Below are 15,588 nucleotides of genomic sequence, written 5' to 3'. Positions count from 1 at the left end.
CCTCATCATAACACAGTGATTACTGTGAATACTACTATTCCCATCTCTCAGTTTGGATCCCTTCCCTTCCCCCTACAAAAAGCAGACCCTGCCACAAGAGTTCAAAGTAGATTTGGGAAAAAGTCTCAGAAAGCATGGGGAGGGAGTGGGAAAACAGGTCAGAGAATAAAGGAAAATAGTAGTGAGTAGGTTATCCCCATGGGCTCTCACCCCGCTGGGGCACCTCTGTGAGCTTCTGTAAAACAAGACCCAGAATTGTCCCACCAAAAGGCCAGGAAGCTGAGGGTTTTTGCCACACAACTCCAGTCCCTTATTAACTGAGAGTGGCTCTGGAAGCATAAAGTCCTCCACACTTTTACATGTATATAACAAAACTGTCTAAAGTTTATTTCCACAGTAGGCCAAGGAGATGTGGGCTGTTACAACCATTTTACAGATGTAGAAAGTGAGGCTGAGAAAGAAATAAAAGGGGAAGTGCTTGCCAGAGCAATCAGACAAGAGAAAGAAATAAAAGGCATCTAAATAGGAAAAGCAGAAGTCAAATTGTCTCTCTTCATCAATGATATGATTCTAGAGAACCCTAAAGGTTTGACCAAAGACTTCTAGACCTGATAAACAACTCCAGCAAAGTCTCAGGACACAAAATCAGTGTACAAAAGTCAGTTGCATTTCTATGTACCGATAACATTCAAGCTGAGAGCCAAATCAGGAATGCAATCTCATTTCTGATAGTCACACACAAAAATAAAGTACCTAGAACACACCTAACCAAAAGAGCAAAAGATCTGTACAATTATAACTCTAAAACCCTGCTAAAAAAAATCATAGGTGACACAAACAAATGGAAAAGTATTCTATGCTTTTTGCATAGTATTTGCCAAAGTATTCTGTATTCTGTGCAGGGTTAGAAGAATAAATATCATTAAAATATCCATTTTGCCCAAAGCAATCTGCAGATTCAATGCTATCCCTACCAAATTACCAATGTCATTTTTCACAGGATTATAAAAATCTATTCTAAAATTCATATGGCACAAAAAAAGAACCCAAATAGCCAAGGCAATCCTAAGCAAAAAGAATAAAGCTGGGCATATCACTCTACCCAATTTCAAACTATACTACAAGCCTACAGTAACCAAAACAGTATGGTACTGGTACAAAAATAGATACATAGGCCAATGGAACAGAATAGGGACCCCTGAAATAAAGAAGCACACCTACAGCCATCAGACCTTTGACAAAGTTGACAAAAATTAACACTTTTTTTAGAGGAAAAGATACCCTATTCGATAAATGGTGTGGGAAAACTGGCTGACCACATGCAGGAGAATGAAACTGGACCCCTACCTCTCACCATATACAAAAGTTACTCAAGAAGGATTAAAGACTTAAATGTAAGACCTCGAACTATAAAAATCCTAGAAGAAAATCCAGGAAATACTCTCCTGAATATTAGCCTAGGCAAAGCATTTATGACCAAGTCCTCAAAAGCAAATGAAAAAAAAACAAAAACAAAAATTGACAAGTGAGACATAATTAAACTAAAGACCTTCTGTACAGCAAAAGAAACAACCAATGGAGTAAACAGACAACCTACAGAATGGGGGAAAATATTCACAAACTATGCACCTGACAAAGGACTAATATCCAGAATCTATAAGGAACTTGAACAAATTAACAAGAAAAAAACAAATAACCCCATTAAAATGAGGGTGAAGGACATGAAAAGAGACTTCTTGAAAGAAGACATACAAGTGGCTAACAAACATATGAAAAAATGCTCAACATCACTAATCATCACACCATGATATACCATCTCACACCAGTCAGAATTGCTATTATAAAAATGTAAAAAATAAATAAATAGATGTTGGCAAGACTGCAGAGAAAAGGGAATACTTATACACTGTTGGTGGGAATGTAAATAAGTTCAGTCACTATGGAAAGCAATCTGAAGATTCCTCAAAGAACTAAAAATAAAATCACCATTTGACTCAGCAATCCCATTACTAGATATATACCCAAAGGAAAAGAAATTCTTCTACCAAAAGGATACCTGCACTAGTATATTCATTGCAACACTATTCACAATAGCAAAGACTTGGAATCAACCCAGGTGCCCACCAATGGTAGAAACTGTGGTACATATACCCTATGGAATTCTACACAGCTATAAAAAAGAATGAAATTATGTTCTCTGCAGCAACATGAATGTAGCTGGAGGTCATTTTCCTAAGCCAATTAATGCAGAAACAGAAAACCAAATACCGCATGTTTTCACTTGTAAGTGGGAACTAAACATTGGGTGCACATGGACACAAAGATGGGAACAATTGACACTGGGGATTTCAAACGGGGGAGGAAAAGCAAGGGGCAAGGGTTGCAAAACTACCTATCAAGTACTGATTGCTACTTGGGCAATGAGATCATTAGAAGCCTCAACCTCAGCATCACATGCTACACCCATGTAATAAACCTGCACACGTAAACCCTGAATCTAAAAGTTTTTTTAAATAAGAAATTTACAAATAAAAAGTAAAAGAAGAAATACATGGCCTCTCACATTGATATTAGAAATCATGCAATAATAACACAATACCATTTTATGCAAAAGAACCACAATAAATAAATTTTAGTGGTAATAGGTGATTTGATCATAAGAACAAAGGCTCTGTCCTCCCCTCTGCTTGCTTTAGAAGAGACATTTTCAGGGCAAGCTTTCTCTATCTCTAAAGCCTGGAGGATGGGTAGGGGGAATGTTACCTGTGATCTGTCCCAGCTGGCCTCCGAAGAGCTGTCCCACCATGCCCCCAACGTGGGCCCCCAGGCTAACACCAATGATGTGGATTGAGGATTCCGACACACCCAGCACCTAGAAGAGCAGGGACAGTGAGTTCCCCGTGGGCCACAGAGTCTGCTGGCTTCACAGCGGCAGGCTTTCCCCCAAAGCTTCAGAAGCCGAGGCCCTGGGCATGACACACTCACCACACTTACTTTGGAGGGAAAAAGGACAGCACTCTCATTGTTAATCACTTTTTCTCTTCCTGGGCTCCCCACCCTGACAACCCCCTTACTCTCCTTTTGGTGCCCAAAGTATGTGAGTAACGACCACGGCCATTCTCTCTTGAGGGACAACTAAGTGCCAGGCCATCTGCATTCGCTGTCTAAAGTGCCATGACACATTTTACAGAGGAGCAGTGGGAAGCTCAGAATATTCAATAACCTGCCCGAGGTCAGTGCTGTGAGTGGCAAAGTCAAGATTTGAACCCAAGACCACTGAGCTACCTGGTTTCTCTGCTTCCATCCTAAGCCTCCTCAGGCAGTGCTTTTGTCTTTCTGACCCTCTCTCCTCATACACAGCCCAAACTCACCGTAAGCTCTTCTGCACCTACCAGGAGTTTATTGAGGAAAAGGGAGATCTCAAGGCTCAACTTAATCACATTTTTCACAGCTGAGAAGTAGACTCCTGTAGACCCATAAATCCAGTCCACGGCAATCACATTAGCATTCGTTGCAAGCAGAAGGGTTCTAATGAATTTATCAATCCAGGAAGGCTTTGTTCCTAAAACCCTAGACAGGGGGCCAAAAAAGGATGGAAAAATTACCTGCCAAGTGGATATTCATTGTCATGGAAACCTCTATTAATCTCAAACCCAGAAAAGAAGTCAAAACTAGAGAAGGGCGCATATGAGTTTATTACACAGCACTTGGAGCATAGGGAGGACACAATTCCAAAGTTGCCAGCCCTTCCGCCAGCACATATGCAGTCTTTGTGTAAATTATAAAACTTTGCCTTTTGTTCCAGGTAGATGCAGCCTCATGCCAGGGTTCAGAACTCAGGTTGGATTTCAGCCTCATAAGCCTTTTGTCAGGCACCTTTGCACAATGCATAAACCACATAAACTGTATACATTGCATCGCTCCATTTGTATTATTTGTGGAAAAGAAATATGCCCTAGAGTTATGCCCTAGAGTTAAGATTTGCAATCTTAATTCTCATTCTAAAATATAGGCTCTTTCTTTGTGGACATTTTTCTTTTTCTTTCTTTCTTTCTTTCTTTTCTTTCTTTCTTTCTCTCTCTTTCTTTCTCTCTCTCTCTTTCTTTCTTTCTTCCTTTCTTTCCTTTCTTCCTTTCTCTTTCTTTTTCCTTCCTTCTCCCTTTCTTTCTCTCATTCACCCATTGATTTATTCAGCAAGCATTTATTGAGTACCTATGGGCCAAGCAGTATGCTAGGTGCTTTCCAAAAAATAAAGACAAATAAGATATAGTCCTTAACCTTCTGGAACTTACAGTATAATGGGACTTTTCCAGGAAAAGGAAAATGATAGAAAAATGTTTGGAAATCTTTCCCAACAGATTGGGATCAGGAAATAAGTTTTTTGATGGCTCCCAGTATAGAAGCAAAGAGAGCACGCTCGTGTGGACAGAGGAGCGTGGACTGGGTGTGTGCCAGGGAATGGGGTTGCGGGATTTAAGAGCAGACAGAGTGCCTTGCCTGACGAGCTCTCCACCTCTATTAGCTACCCCTGGGTTGGAGGTACATACACAGCCTTGGAAAGTGGTGGAATATGAGATGTGCTAGAGGAGAGGCTTTGGCACAAGAGCAGGGAGAGATGCCTAAGGAAACATGTCGCTGAGTCCCTGGAGTCCAGGGACCTGAGAGGCCGAGACAGGCCAGAGATCAGGAAATGGTGGTCCTTTGTGCACAGGCTTTGTGTCTACCTTTTCATTGGGTGCCCCAATTCTACTTGCTCCATAGTGCTGTTACTTTACCATATTCTCTCCCTCTTTCCTCCCAGAAACCTTTCTCTGTTTCTAGCCCTATAGATGGGCTTTGGAGAAAAGCTGTTCAAAGAAAGGATGGTGATTGGAATTGAGACTCAGTGACTATATATTACAACAAAATGTGGACTGGAGAGTATCAGAGAAATTGAAGAAGAGAAGTGCATAGCTCCACCACACCCATAACCTCTGGGTACGACGGAAGTAGCACCCATAAATGGAAGTTTCTTAGGTCATAAAACCAAGGAAGAAGTGAAGAAGGGAAATACAACCCTGGGTAATAAAGGCTCTGTGTATGGAGATTTGTCCAGTCACAGACATGTACTGTTCGTGAGTGTGTAGACAAGACTGGGTGGAGAAGTAACGTATATGACCAATAAGAATGAACACCATGTGTGCATGTTGACATGAGACCCTATTAAAGACAGCAGGATATGAGGGATGGAACATGTGACCATTGGTAAATTCATTCCTCCTCTTGTTGCCCACTAACTTCTTATGGTATTATGGCTACTTGATCATTCTTAGCTGAGAGGTCCTGTTGGTTATTTAACTCCCACCTGAATCCATGGATAATTAGTTTGGTTCCCAGAGTGGCATTGAACCCAGAGTTTTGGAGGTCACTGCTTCCTTCTACTAGCTGCCCACAGCTAGGATTCGAAGGGACAAAGAGGAGAAACTGGACTTTGAGATCGGTGCCTTCAAAAAGGTTGGCGCTCTGGAAGTCAGCGCAATTTGGCTGTGGGGTAGGAGGTGCATCCCCTAGAGGAAAACAAAACAAAACAAGAAACATCCAAGGTGAGGTCATCTGTTCTTAGAAGGAAGAAAGATGACCTTGGAAGGAAGCAAGAAACAGGGGCCTGCAGGCATGGGGTTTATTATACATCAGCTAGTGCAATAATCACTCATTCATTACAGCCTACATCACTTCTGTAATGAAGCTGTGTGGATATTTTTCATGCCTAAGGACAAAATAGCAGAGAAGGAATATTGCTCAACTAGATGAGATTAAAGGCCATGGTGAAACGGCTGTTGTTCTGGGCTGAACTGAGTCTCATCCCCCAAAATTCATATGTTGAAATCTTAAACCCCAATACTTCAAAATGTGACTGTATTTGGAGATGGGATCTTCACAAAGGTTAAAAAGAGGCCAACAGAGTGGGTCTAAATCAATATGATTATTGTCTTTATATAAAGAGGAAATTTGGACACAGACAGAGGGAGGATGTTGTAAAGACATAGGGAGACAGTGGCCATCCACAGGCCAAGGACAGGGTCCTGGAACAGATCCTTTGCTCATTGCCCTGAAGGAACTAACACTGCCAACATCTTGATCTCAGACTTCCAGCCTCCAGAATTGTGAGGCAATACATTTCCATTGTTCAAGCCACCCAGTCCGTGGCACTTCGTTATGGTATCCCTAGCAAACTAGTAGAGAATTCTACATAGAACCCTGGGCAGCCAAATGAACAGTTGCCCTGGGGACTAGCCTCACTCTAGTCTGAACACTCCCTCCCAGAAGGATTTCCAACCCTTTAGCCCCACCTAATCACTTCTTGTCCTTATGAGCAGTCAAGAGCCCTGCCATAGCCTTCCAGTGCCCAGCCCATGGCCTAGACAGATGGCAGAGAAGAGCCTTAACAAGCCTCACCTACTTCACAGCACCTTACAATAGATACCTTTACAATGGAAATTCTCTGGCCAAGGTAACTGCAGGCCTTTAAAAAACACTGAACAGAAAAGGCAACATGAAACTCCTGCTTCCCAGGGAGCTGAAAATCTGGCCCATTTTCAGCACCCAGCATCACACCCCGATCCCCACTTCTGTGGTGCAGAGGTGTGGTCCCTGACTTCCATGCATCCCATAGGGAGACTGGCAGGAGCAGCAGGGTACACGCTGACCCGCAGAACACAGTCCCACACGGCATCGCTGCCACCAGACAAAGTGATTCACAGAATCAGAGGTTCAGAGGTTCAGAGGAGACGTCCAGATTGCAGACTTTGATTTGTGTGGGCCCCTTTGTCGAGGAAGATAGTAACTTTAGATTTCTGGTGTGATTATCTGCTATCAGAGGTAACTGGGAGCCCACATACAACAGGAGTGTGGATCTGGGATGCTCTGGGATATGGTGCTACGAGTGAATTGTGGGAACCCCACCTGTGGAGAATACCTCAAGCCATGAGGCCTTTTGGAGCATCGCTGTGGTAGACTAGAGGTTTCCCCATCACTGCTTCTGAGCCCCAGACTTTGTCCCCAATCCCCTTGCAGAGGCAGACCAAGCAGGCAGGTTTGGAGGCTCCTGGGATGAAGCCCACTCTGAGAGTGCGGGCCCTAAGCTCTTCAGCCTGCGGCTTGAACTCCCACAGCACATGAGAGAGCTAATGCCTGACTCCATCATTTTATCAGCCTCCCCCAGCATTTGGCTCTTTAAAGAAAAGATGCAAAGACTGTGTTTCAGCATGAGATGCAAACCACATTAATGAGTCAATCTGCTCTATTGTTCATATAAGGCAGCCTGCATCCGTCAGAGAGTTTGAGTCCTTTTAAATGAGCATAATATGTCACAAAGCAGGCCCAAATAATCACCAAAGAATCAATATCATCGAAATAAAATGTAATAAAACTAGAAATCAATAACAAAAATTATTTTAATATACATTTGGACGTGTAAAAACACCCCCTCCCTTTTTTTTCAATAGGACAAGACCATCCCATGTGCCTGTGGTATTTTTACCAGCCCATACAAAGAGAAACTCCTGGGCACAATTCCTCATGGACATATATTGCTGAAGCTTGCTCAAGATTTTTTAAAATTTTTTATATTCAGGTAAAACAAATATAAATTATCATCTTTACCTTTTTTAAGTGTACAGTTAAGTGGTAATAAATACATGTATATTCTTTTCTCCCCTTCATTCCCAACTCCTCTCCCCTTCTCAGCCTCTGGGAGCCACAATCTACTACTCTCTATCATCAGGAATCCACTTTTTTAGCTCCTGCATATGTGATATTTGAAAATGTGATATTTGTCTTTCTGTGCTTGGCTTATTTCACTTAACATAATGGCCTCCAGTTCCACCCATGTTGCTGCAAATGACAGGATTTCCTTCTTTTTAAAGGCTGAATAGTATTCCTTTGTGTATATATACCACATCTTCTTTTTTTATTCATTCATTAGTTGATGGGCTCTTAGGTTGGTTCTATATCTTGGCTATTGTGAACAGTGCTGAAATAAACATGAGAGTGCAGATGTCTCTTTGATATACTGATTTCCTTTCCTTTCTTTTGGATATATACCCAGTAGTGGAATTGCTGGATCATATGGAAGTTCTATTTTTAGTTTTCCGAGGAGCCTCCATCCTATTCTCCATAGTGGCTATACCTAATTTACACTCCTACCAACAGAAAAACACCCTTTTAACCTTCTAAGGAATATATGGGTTAAAGAATAATCACAATAAAAAGTACAGAATATTAAAAACTAAATGACAATAAAACCAGCACATATCAAAACTTGCAAGGAGTGGCTAAAACAGCACTTGGGTTGTTAAAATAATTATTTGGGAAGCCATTAGACTGAGGAAGCTCTAGTGATTGAGTTCCCACAGAAGCTCACCACACCCCAACTCATAGTGAAGATCTGTGTCCTAGGAAACTGAGACTTAAGCTTTACCACTCAGAAGCTTCCAACTAACCTCTGACTAGGGACCTTAAGATACTGCTCTACTTTAATCAATCAAATATTTTCTTTGCCTTGCTTCATTCATAGGCACCTTATAAAATTTCTTCCTCACATCCCTTTGGTGGAGCCCTGAGCCACTTGCAGTGTGAAGCAGCCCAAACCATAAATCACTGTTTGTTCAAATAAACTCTTTAAAATTTTAATGTGCCTAAAATTTAAAATTTTAATAGGGAAAAATGTGTAACCTTACATGCAAATGTTGGTGGCAGGGCGGGGGAGGGAAAGACTTAGATTAGATAAGTTAATATTTTAACTCAGAAAAGAATACCACAGTAATTCCAAATAAAATGTAGGGAAAGAAATATAAAGGTAATAGTTGAAATTGAAGAAATAGAAAATAAGGAAATATGAGCAACATTGGTAGCAACTTAGTCATTACAATTTCTCAGGCTTTGCAAAGTTGCCTGGGATATCTTTGACTCTTCCCTATCTCTCACATCCCACATACAATTGGTAAGTTCTGTTGGCTTGACCATCAGAATGAAATATTCAGAATCTAACCCTTCTCACCACCTTGGTCCAAGCCACCATCATCTCTCACAGCTGCTGCCATAGCCTGCAACTGCATTTCTTGCCCTCTCTTTTGGCCACTTCAGTCTATTTGCAACACAGCAGTCACGATTTTTTTTTTAAGTCAGTCAAGTCATGTTACATCTCTGTGCAAAAGTCTCCAAGCCTTTTCACTCAGATTGAAAACTGAAGTCCTAACAATGGACTCTAAGGCCCTAACTGAACTAATCCACCCCACTCCAAGAGTCCTTTGCCTTATGCTGCAATCACTCACTATTGCAGCCAGTTGTTCTCCTTGCCCTTCCTCACTCTAAATGGCTTCCTGCCTGAGGGTCTTTGCCCAGCTCTTCCTTCTGCCTGGAATGCATTTCCCTTATGTATCTACATGGCAGTTCCTTCCCCTCTTTCAAGTCTTTGCTTGTCAAGTGCTCTCTTCTCTACTCTCACATCCTATTTCAGTTGTAACCTGCTTGTGTTCCTCACCTCATTTCTCTCAATCATCCTTACCCTGGTCTATTTATTTGTTAGCAATCATCACCTTCTAATCTACTATGGAATTTGCCAAGTTATTATACTTATTGTCTATTAGTGGTCCGTCCACATTAGAATGTAGTTTTGAACAAAGTAGGGATTTTTAAAATCCATTTTGTTCACTCTACTGCCTAAAATAGTACCTGTCACACAAAGAGCCAGTACCCAAAACTGGCTCTTTGAAAAGAATAATGAGCTAGATGTACTTTTGATAAGACAGAATAAGAGAACAAAAGGAAGTTAAAAGTAAACAATATCAGGAATAAAAAGGGGATATAAATACAGACAGTAGATTTCCTTACACCATAAAAAAGTTTATATCTACCCCAAACTGAAAATACTGATATTTTGCTAGAAAATGGATCATTTCCTAGAAAAATGTAACTTACCAAAACTTAGTCAAGAAGGAAAAACAGAAAATCAAATGTAAAACTATAGCATAAAGGAATTGAAACACTAGTTTCAAAACTATCCCTCAGAAAAGTCTAAGAGACCTGAGAGTTTCACAGAGGAATTCTATTGATCCCTAGCTTACACATGCTGTTCCAGGAATAGAAAATGGGAGACAGGATTCCAGTTCATTCTATGAGAATATCCAATGTACCAAAAGTGCAAAGGACAGGGGAGAAGGAAAAACTAAAGGCTACTTTCATTTATAAACATAAACAGAAATCTAAGATAAAATATCAGCAAATCTAAATCCATCCAGGATAACAAGACCACAAAGTACATCATGGCCCAGCAAGGTTTGCTAGGCCATGGGCCAATTCTTTGCAAAGAATTAAAGGCTGTTTTAACATTAGAAAAAGTATTAATATAATTCACGTATGAACAAACTAAAGAAGAAAAACCATATGCTCATCTCAATGGATGAGCAGAAAAAAAGAACACTTGACAAAATTCAACACTCTTTAACATAAGAAAGGATATCTACTAAAAGCCTATAGTAAGGGTTAGATTTACCGGGAAATACTAGAAGTATTCCATTTAGAACAGGGAACAGATAAGAAATGTCTGCTATCACTGCTTCTATTAAATATTGTGCTAGAGGTCCTAGTCCTAACCACTGAAACAAGACAATGCAATGGGATAAAATTTATAAAGTTTGAAAAGGGAGAGAAGAAAATTGCCAGTATTTGAAGCTGATAAATAGGGAAGCATATTCAGATAGTGCCTCTACCTAGCTACCACTCCAACCAAAGAACAGTGACAGATGAGTATCTGTGCAGGCTGACCAGAGGTTTATAAACAATAGAAATGAGGGGTGCAGAATGAAATACTGGCTTGTCTGAGTCTGAAAAGAGCCTATAGTTTTCTATTCTTGAGTCTTTGACACTGAAGAAGTGTTAGAGAAGGGTGAGTAAAGCCTGGTAACACCCATGTTTCCATAATGGAAAGTGACTCTCGGGCATATATGACAGAGCTCCCTTCACCCGCCCGGGCTGCTCATGGTTCCCATGGGTGGCCTCTGTGATCTGCAAATGCTGGAAATGTGCTCCTCTACACTCCCACCTGCACCTGTCTCAGGTGTGTTCTGTAGATCGGTATCCCCCATGGGCTTTTGTTTCGTGGAAGTGTTATTTTGCTAAAACAGTTTTGATTGTGTGGCCTGGACCAAGAAGGGATGGGTGCTCTGGCAGTGACAGAGTTGGCACAAAACCACATCAGACACTTTGTTATCAAATGTGGAGATGACAGAGGAGCCATCGGTGCATATGTCGGGAAGTGGGCGCCCTCCTCCAGGCTCCTCGGGAAGACACTGCAGGAGGGGAGGAGGGCGGAGACCCCCTCCCAATAGCTGACTTGAGGGTGGCTCTGCCACGCATGCAGGGTGCAGCACCACCTTCAGGCCCAGGCTGGCCTTACAGAGGGTGGTGTTACAGGCTGCTTCTGCCACCAGCTCAGCACTATGGGCCACTGAACTTCCTGCCACCCCCTTGAGCCCTGGGCTCCCCACAGACAGAGCTGTGCTATCAGATGACCTGTGGATTGAGGCATCAGCAGCCAGGAGTGTCTCTGAAATGAGCCACCCTCTGGAACCCTTCTTTGGCTGAATTGTTTCAGGACGAGTGTCATTTAATCAATCTGCCCCAATGTCAGGAAGTAGAGATGAGGACTGCAGCCTGCTCAATTTCTTTCTTCTCAGTTACCAAGGCTTTTGGCTTATTGAATGTGTCCTGTGTGCCTGGGCCTGGGTGAGGCTCTGGGGATTCAAGGATGAAGAAGACACCAGCCATAACTGCCCTTTGGGAGCTCAAAGTCTAGCGGAGAAAGGGAAAATAAGCAGGCCCCACAGCAAATAGGGATGTAAGATCTGTGACCAGGAAACATAGGTACTGAGAGAACACAAAGAAAGACCACCTACCCCAGATGGAGGAAGACTTGTGCACCCACTTGGAAGAGAGGATGCCTGAGCCGGCCTGGAAGCTCAAGGGCCAGGTTGATCAAGGAACTCAACAATCTAAAGCTCCACAGTCCAAGGAAAAGCTAGGTGTGACTGGGGTTGTCATGAAAGATTGTGTGGGCACACAGCCAGGAAAGTGAGTGGAGGCTGAACTTCCAAGAGGCCCATGTGGGTCAGCTACTGCCCTTGTGTGACAGCAGGCACCTAGATACCTCCTGAACCTCCTCCCTCCCGATCATTTGAGCTCTTCCTTTCCTTTACCTTGAGCTCTCTGCATCCGGCATCCTCTTTCTTTCCACCTACTTCATCTAGGCTGTCTGAAGACAATTACATCCTTTTTCCTTTTCCCTTTGGCATATTTCTATCCCTCCCAGCCACACACACACACACACACACACACGCACACACACACACACTTCTATCTCTGCCTATCCACCAACTCACTTAATTTCTGAGATAGCACTACTAAAAGTAAGAATAAAGAACATTAACTTAATAAATATTGTCGCTGTTCACAGTGAAACACTCAGTTAAGGTGGGAAAGGAAGAGAAGCAGATGGGAAATAGAGAATGCCTCACTGGGTAAGTGAGAAAAGAAAGATACCAGAGACAAACAAAGGCAAGAGGACCAGGCAAGGAAATACCCAGGCCCTGCTAACATGTTATTATAAGCCCACTTCCTGCCCAGAGCATCTAGAATGATTCCCACATATGTGGCTGGAACCTGATCAGCTTCTGCCCTGACCCTAACCCTGCTACCTGGTTCAGAATTTCTGAGCTTCTCTTATCTGTGTGACAGAGGCCCCAGGCTTACCGACAGATGAGCTTCCAAAAAGAGTTTGATGCCAATTTGCTATAGTCCTCCCACTCCTCAACCTTCAAATCAGGACAACTAGCAAATGCTTTCCAGCCCCTAAGGAGGCCTGGGGCTCCTGAGCAGGGACAAAGTAGGCCTGCCAAGCCCACTTCTCAGAACGGGACCCACAGCTCTCCTAGGTGATACCTCCCACCTTCTCTCCAAGGTGGCGCATGACAGCCCTGTTCCCTCCACTTCCATCAGCCTAGACAACAATTTGCTAATAATAAAATCACAAGGGAATAAGCAACTGCAAAAGTCAGACACTGTGCACAGATGATCTCATTCAGTCCTTACAGCATTCCTATCTGGTAAGGATCATCTCTAGCTACAGGTAAAGAAAGCCACTTCCTCAAGGTCACATAGCTACAAAGAAACAGAGCCAGGATTCCAGTCCAGGTTAGCCCGACCCAGACACAGCCTATTCCCCATCAGCTCAACCCATTGCCTCCTCTAAGCATCAATGCCAGCAATATTCACTGGACATCTGCTCTACACAGAGCACAGCACTAACTATGTTAAAAGAGACAGAAGCTTCAAATCCTCACCTTTTAGGAACAACTAATTGAGGTAGGAGAAAGCACATACAGAGCTCAACAGCACCTCTGAAAAACCACCCATGAGTGTAAGGAGAGCATGCAGTCACCCAGTGGAACTTTGTAGCAGGGAGGGGTGCTGAGCAGAAAAAGAATGAGTGCAAGGGAGATAGGAATACAGAAGCCCCCTTGGAAGATGCAAAGAACAGAAATCAATCCAAAGGTGATGTGAACAACTCCAGGCAGAAGCAATGACATATTCTAGAGCCAGGGAATGAGAATTAAATGTCCGGCGGAGAAGACAGAAAAGCAGCCTGCTATTGTGAGCAGAGGGAGGGGATTTTTCTAAGGGTGGCCTCACCAGAGTGAGAAGGAGTCTTCTGAGAACTTCTGAGAACCCAAAGTAGAGCAGGTTAATTTGCTGTTAGGCAAGAGGGATCAGTGCGTCATTTCTTTACCGGGGAAAGATAAATGCAAATTGGCATCTGAGGGAAGTTTTCCCAGGGGCATCTGAGGTTAGCAGGGACTAGTTCCCATCACCCAGCTGGGATGACGAACCACTTGAGTTAGGCTGCTGGATTAGAAAGGACATCTAACAATCTCAGTGACAAAATCGTATTAGTTTGGAAAACCTAAATTTTAAAATTAAATATATCTTGGAATGGTGGATATTTATGGGGTGAAAAATGAATATCTTAGAATTAACCAAATTTTATTTTCTTACAGTTGGTCCTGGCTTGTGCAAGGTGAAAGGGTTTTTTTATGTGGGCTTTAGAAAAATGAGTCGGATAACCAGGGAAAGTTCAGATTTTGTGACCTGTTTACCATCATTCCGATTATGATAAAAGAGGTTTTTTCCCTTACTCTTTTAAATTCACCTCAGAAGAGGCAAAAGGCTTTTAGGGGATCTTCCAAAAGTTAGTACTGCATAAGTAGTTGGAGAAATATGATCATTGACTGAAATAAGTCCCTCCCAAGGCCTGAGCCCTGGCTTACCTGAACTTCCAACGCTGAGCCACAAAAGGAGGCCCCCCACCCAGAAGCAGCTCTTCCAGGGACCTGGGGGCATTGCTGAGCTGGAAATCTCAGAGCTAGTATGGAGTAATTCCCTAAAGCCAAAGAGATCATATAACCCAGCCTCTCAGAAAACACCCACGTGGATTTCACTAATCATTAACTAGCCTCATGACCTGAAAAGGAAAAATAAATTCTTCCTTATTTATTTAAATGCCAGAGTTTTCGGTTTCTTCTTCTCAATGAAAATAAATACACTTTCTTTTTTGTTAACCAGAGTGCATTGAAACACACTGTCCCTCTTTGAGCCAAACATGATCAGGAAACTATTTCCTGCACCTCTCCCACTTCCCGTGATAGGATGTTAGTAATAACCAAGGCAGAAGTCCTGCATCTCTGGGTGGCCAGAAACTCCTCATTGTGTTGGAATTATCTGTGGACATGTGTGTCTCCCTAGAAGATTCTGAGTGACTTGAGAGCAAAAGCTTTCTCTTTTCATTTTTGAATCCCCAGTGCCTACCACAGGACTGAGATAATACTATATATTAAGTGTCCATTTAATGGGCAGAAGGGAAGAAAAAGTTTCCTCTGGAGAGTACTATCATTTTGTAGAATCTTGGGGCTAGGAGTCAAGTCCAACTTTGGAGATGTTCAACTTCCCAAATTCACAAAGAAACTGCATATTAGAAAAAGAAAATGACCTGTAGAGATTCCGTTGGTGGAAGTGGCAGAGCCGGGCCTGGAACCAAGATGGTTCCAGCACCATATGGCCTCTCCACCCAAAGGAGTGGCAGAAACCACACAGAGCTATTTCTAGGCACGTCAGTGGGGCAGAGGTAGAGGGCAGGGCACTTGCCCGCCACTCCCTAAATCATAACACATTGGTGTGAGGCAGACAGCCCACCGGCAGGGCCAGGATCATCTTTTCCGAACAATAACTCTCTGAGGTGAGTATTATCACAGAGAAGTTAAATAATTTGTACAACAAATTACTTATTTGTATTATTATTGTATACAAATTACTTAACTGTGATAATTACACAGTTAGTAAGCACAGATAAGTACAAATTACTTCTCTGTGATAGAAGTAATTTGTATTAAGTACAAACATTTGTGTTTTACACAGCTGGTAGGCCACAGAGAATTTAAGTCATTTGCCCGAGGTCATGCAGAGCTGGGATTTAAAGCGGGATGAGCCAGCCCCAGAATC

At 42.5% G+C, this 15,588-nt stretch overlaps 1 protein-coding gene across 8 annotated transcripts in view; it reads right to left on the bottom strand.

Moving 5' to 3' along the window:
* The window catches only part of PLA1A (phospholipase A1 member A), a 32,804-nt gene extending 17,542 nt beyond the window's left edge, over window positions 1–15,262 (bottom strand). For 2 of the 8 annotated variants that reach the window (XM_054481999.2, XM_054482002.2), the window contains exons 1-4: window positions 14,361–15,254; window positions 5,345–5,546; window positions 3,393–3,570; window positions 2,764–2,872 (exon numbers count right to left, since the gene is read on the bottom strand). In XM_054481999.2, the coding sequence (XP_054337974.1) occupies window positions 2,764–2,872; window positions 3,393–3,570; window positions 5,345–5,546; window positions 14,361–14,433 (562 nt within the window). In that variant the 5' untranslated portion in view covers window positions 14,434–15,254. Of the gene's footprint in view, window positions 1–2,763; window positions 2,873–3,392; window positions 3,571–5,344; window positions 5,547–14,360 lie in introns of all 8 variants that reach the window. The other 6 variants (XM_054482001.2, XM_054482004.2, XM_063662583.1 and 3 more) reach the window with 5 other exon arrangements.
* Window positions 15,263–15,588: the final 326 nt, after the last annotated feature.

The sequence above is a fragment of the Pongo pygmaeus genome, chromosome 2, assembly GCF_028885625.2.
Source record: "Pongo pygmaeus isolate AG05252 chromosome 2, NHGRI_mPonPyg2-v2.0_pri, whole genome shotgun sequence".
In the NCBI taxonomy this organism is placed as follows: domain Eukaryota; kingdom Metazoa; phylum Chordata; class Mammalia; order Primates; family Hominidae; genus Pongo; species Pongo pygmaeus.
Note: the sequence above shows the minus strand (reverse complement) of the source record. Positions and strands in the feature narration are given on the sequence as shown.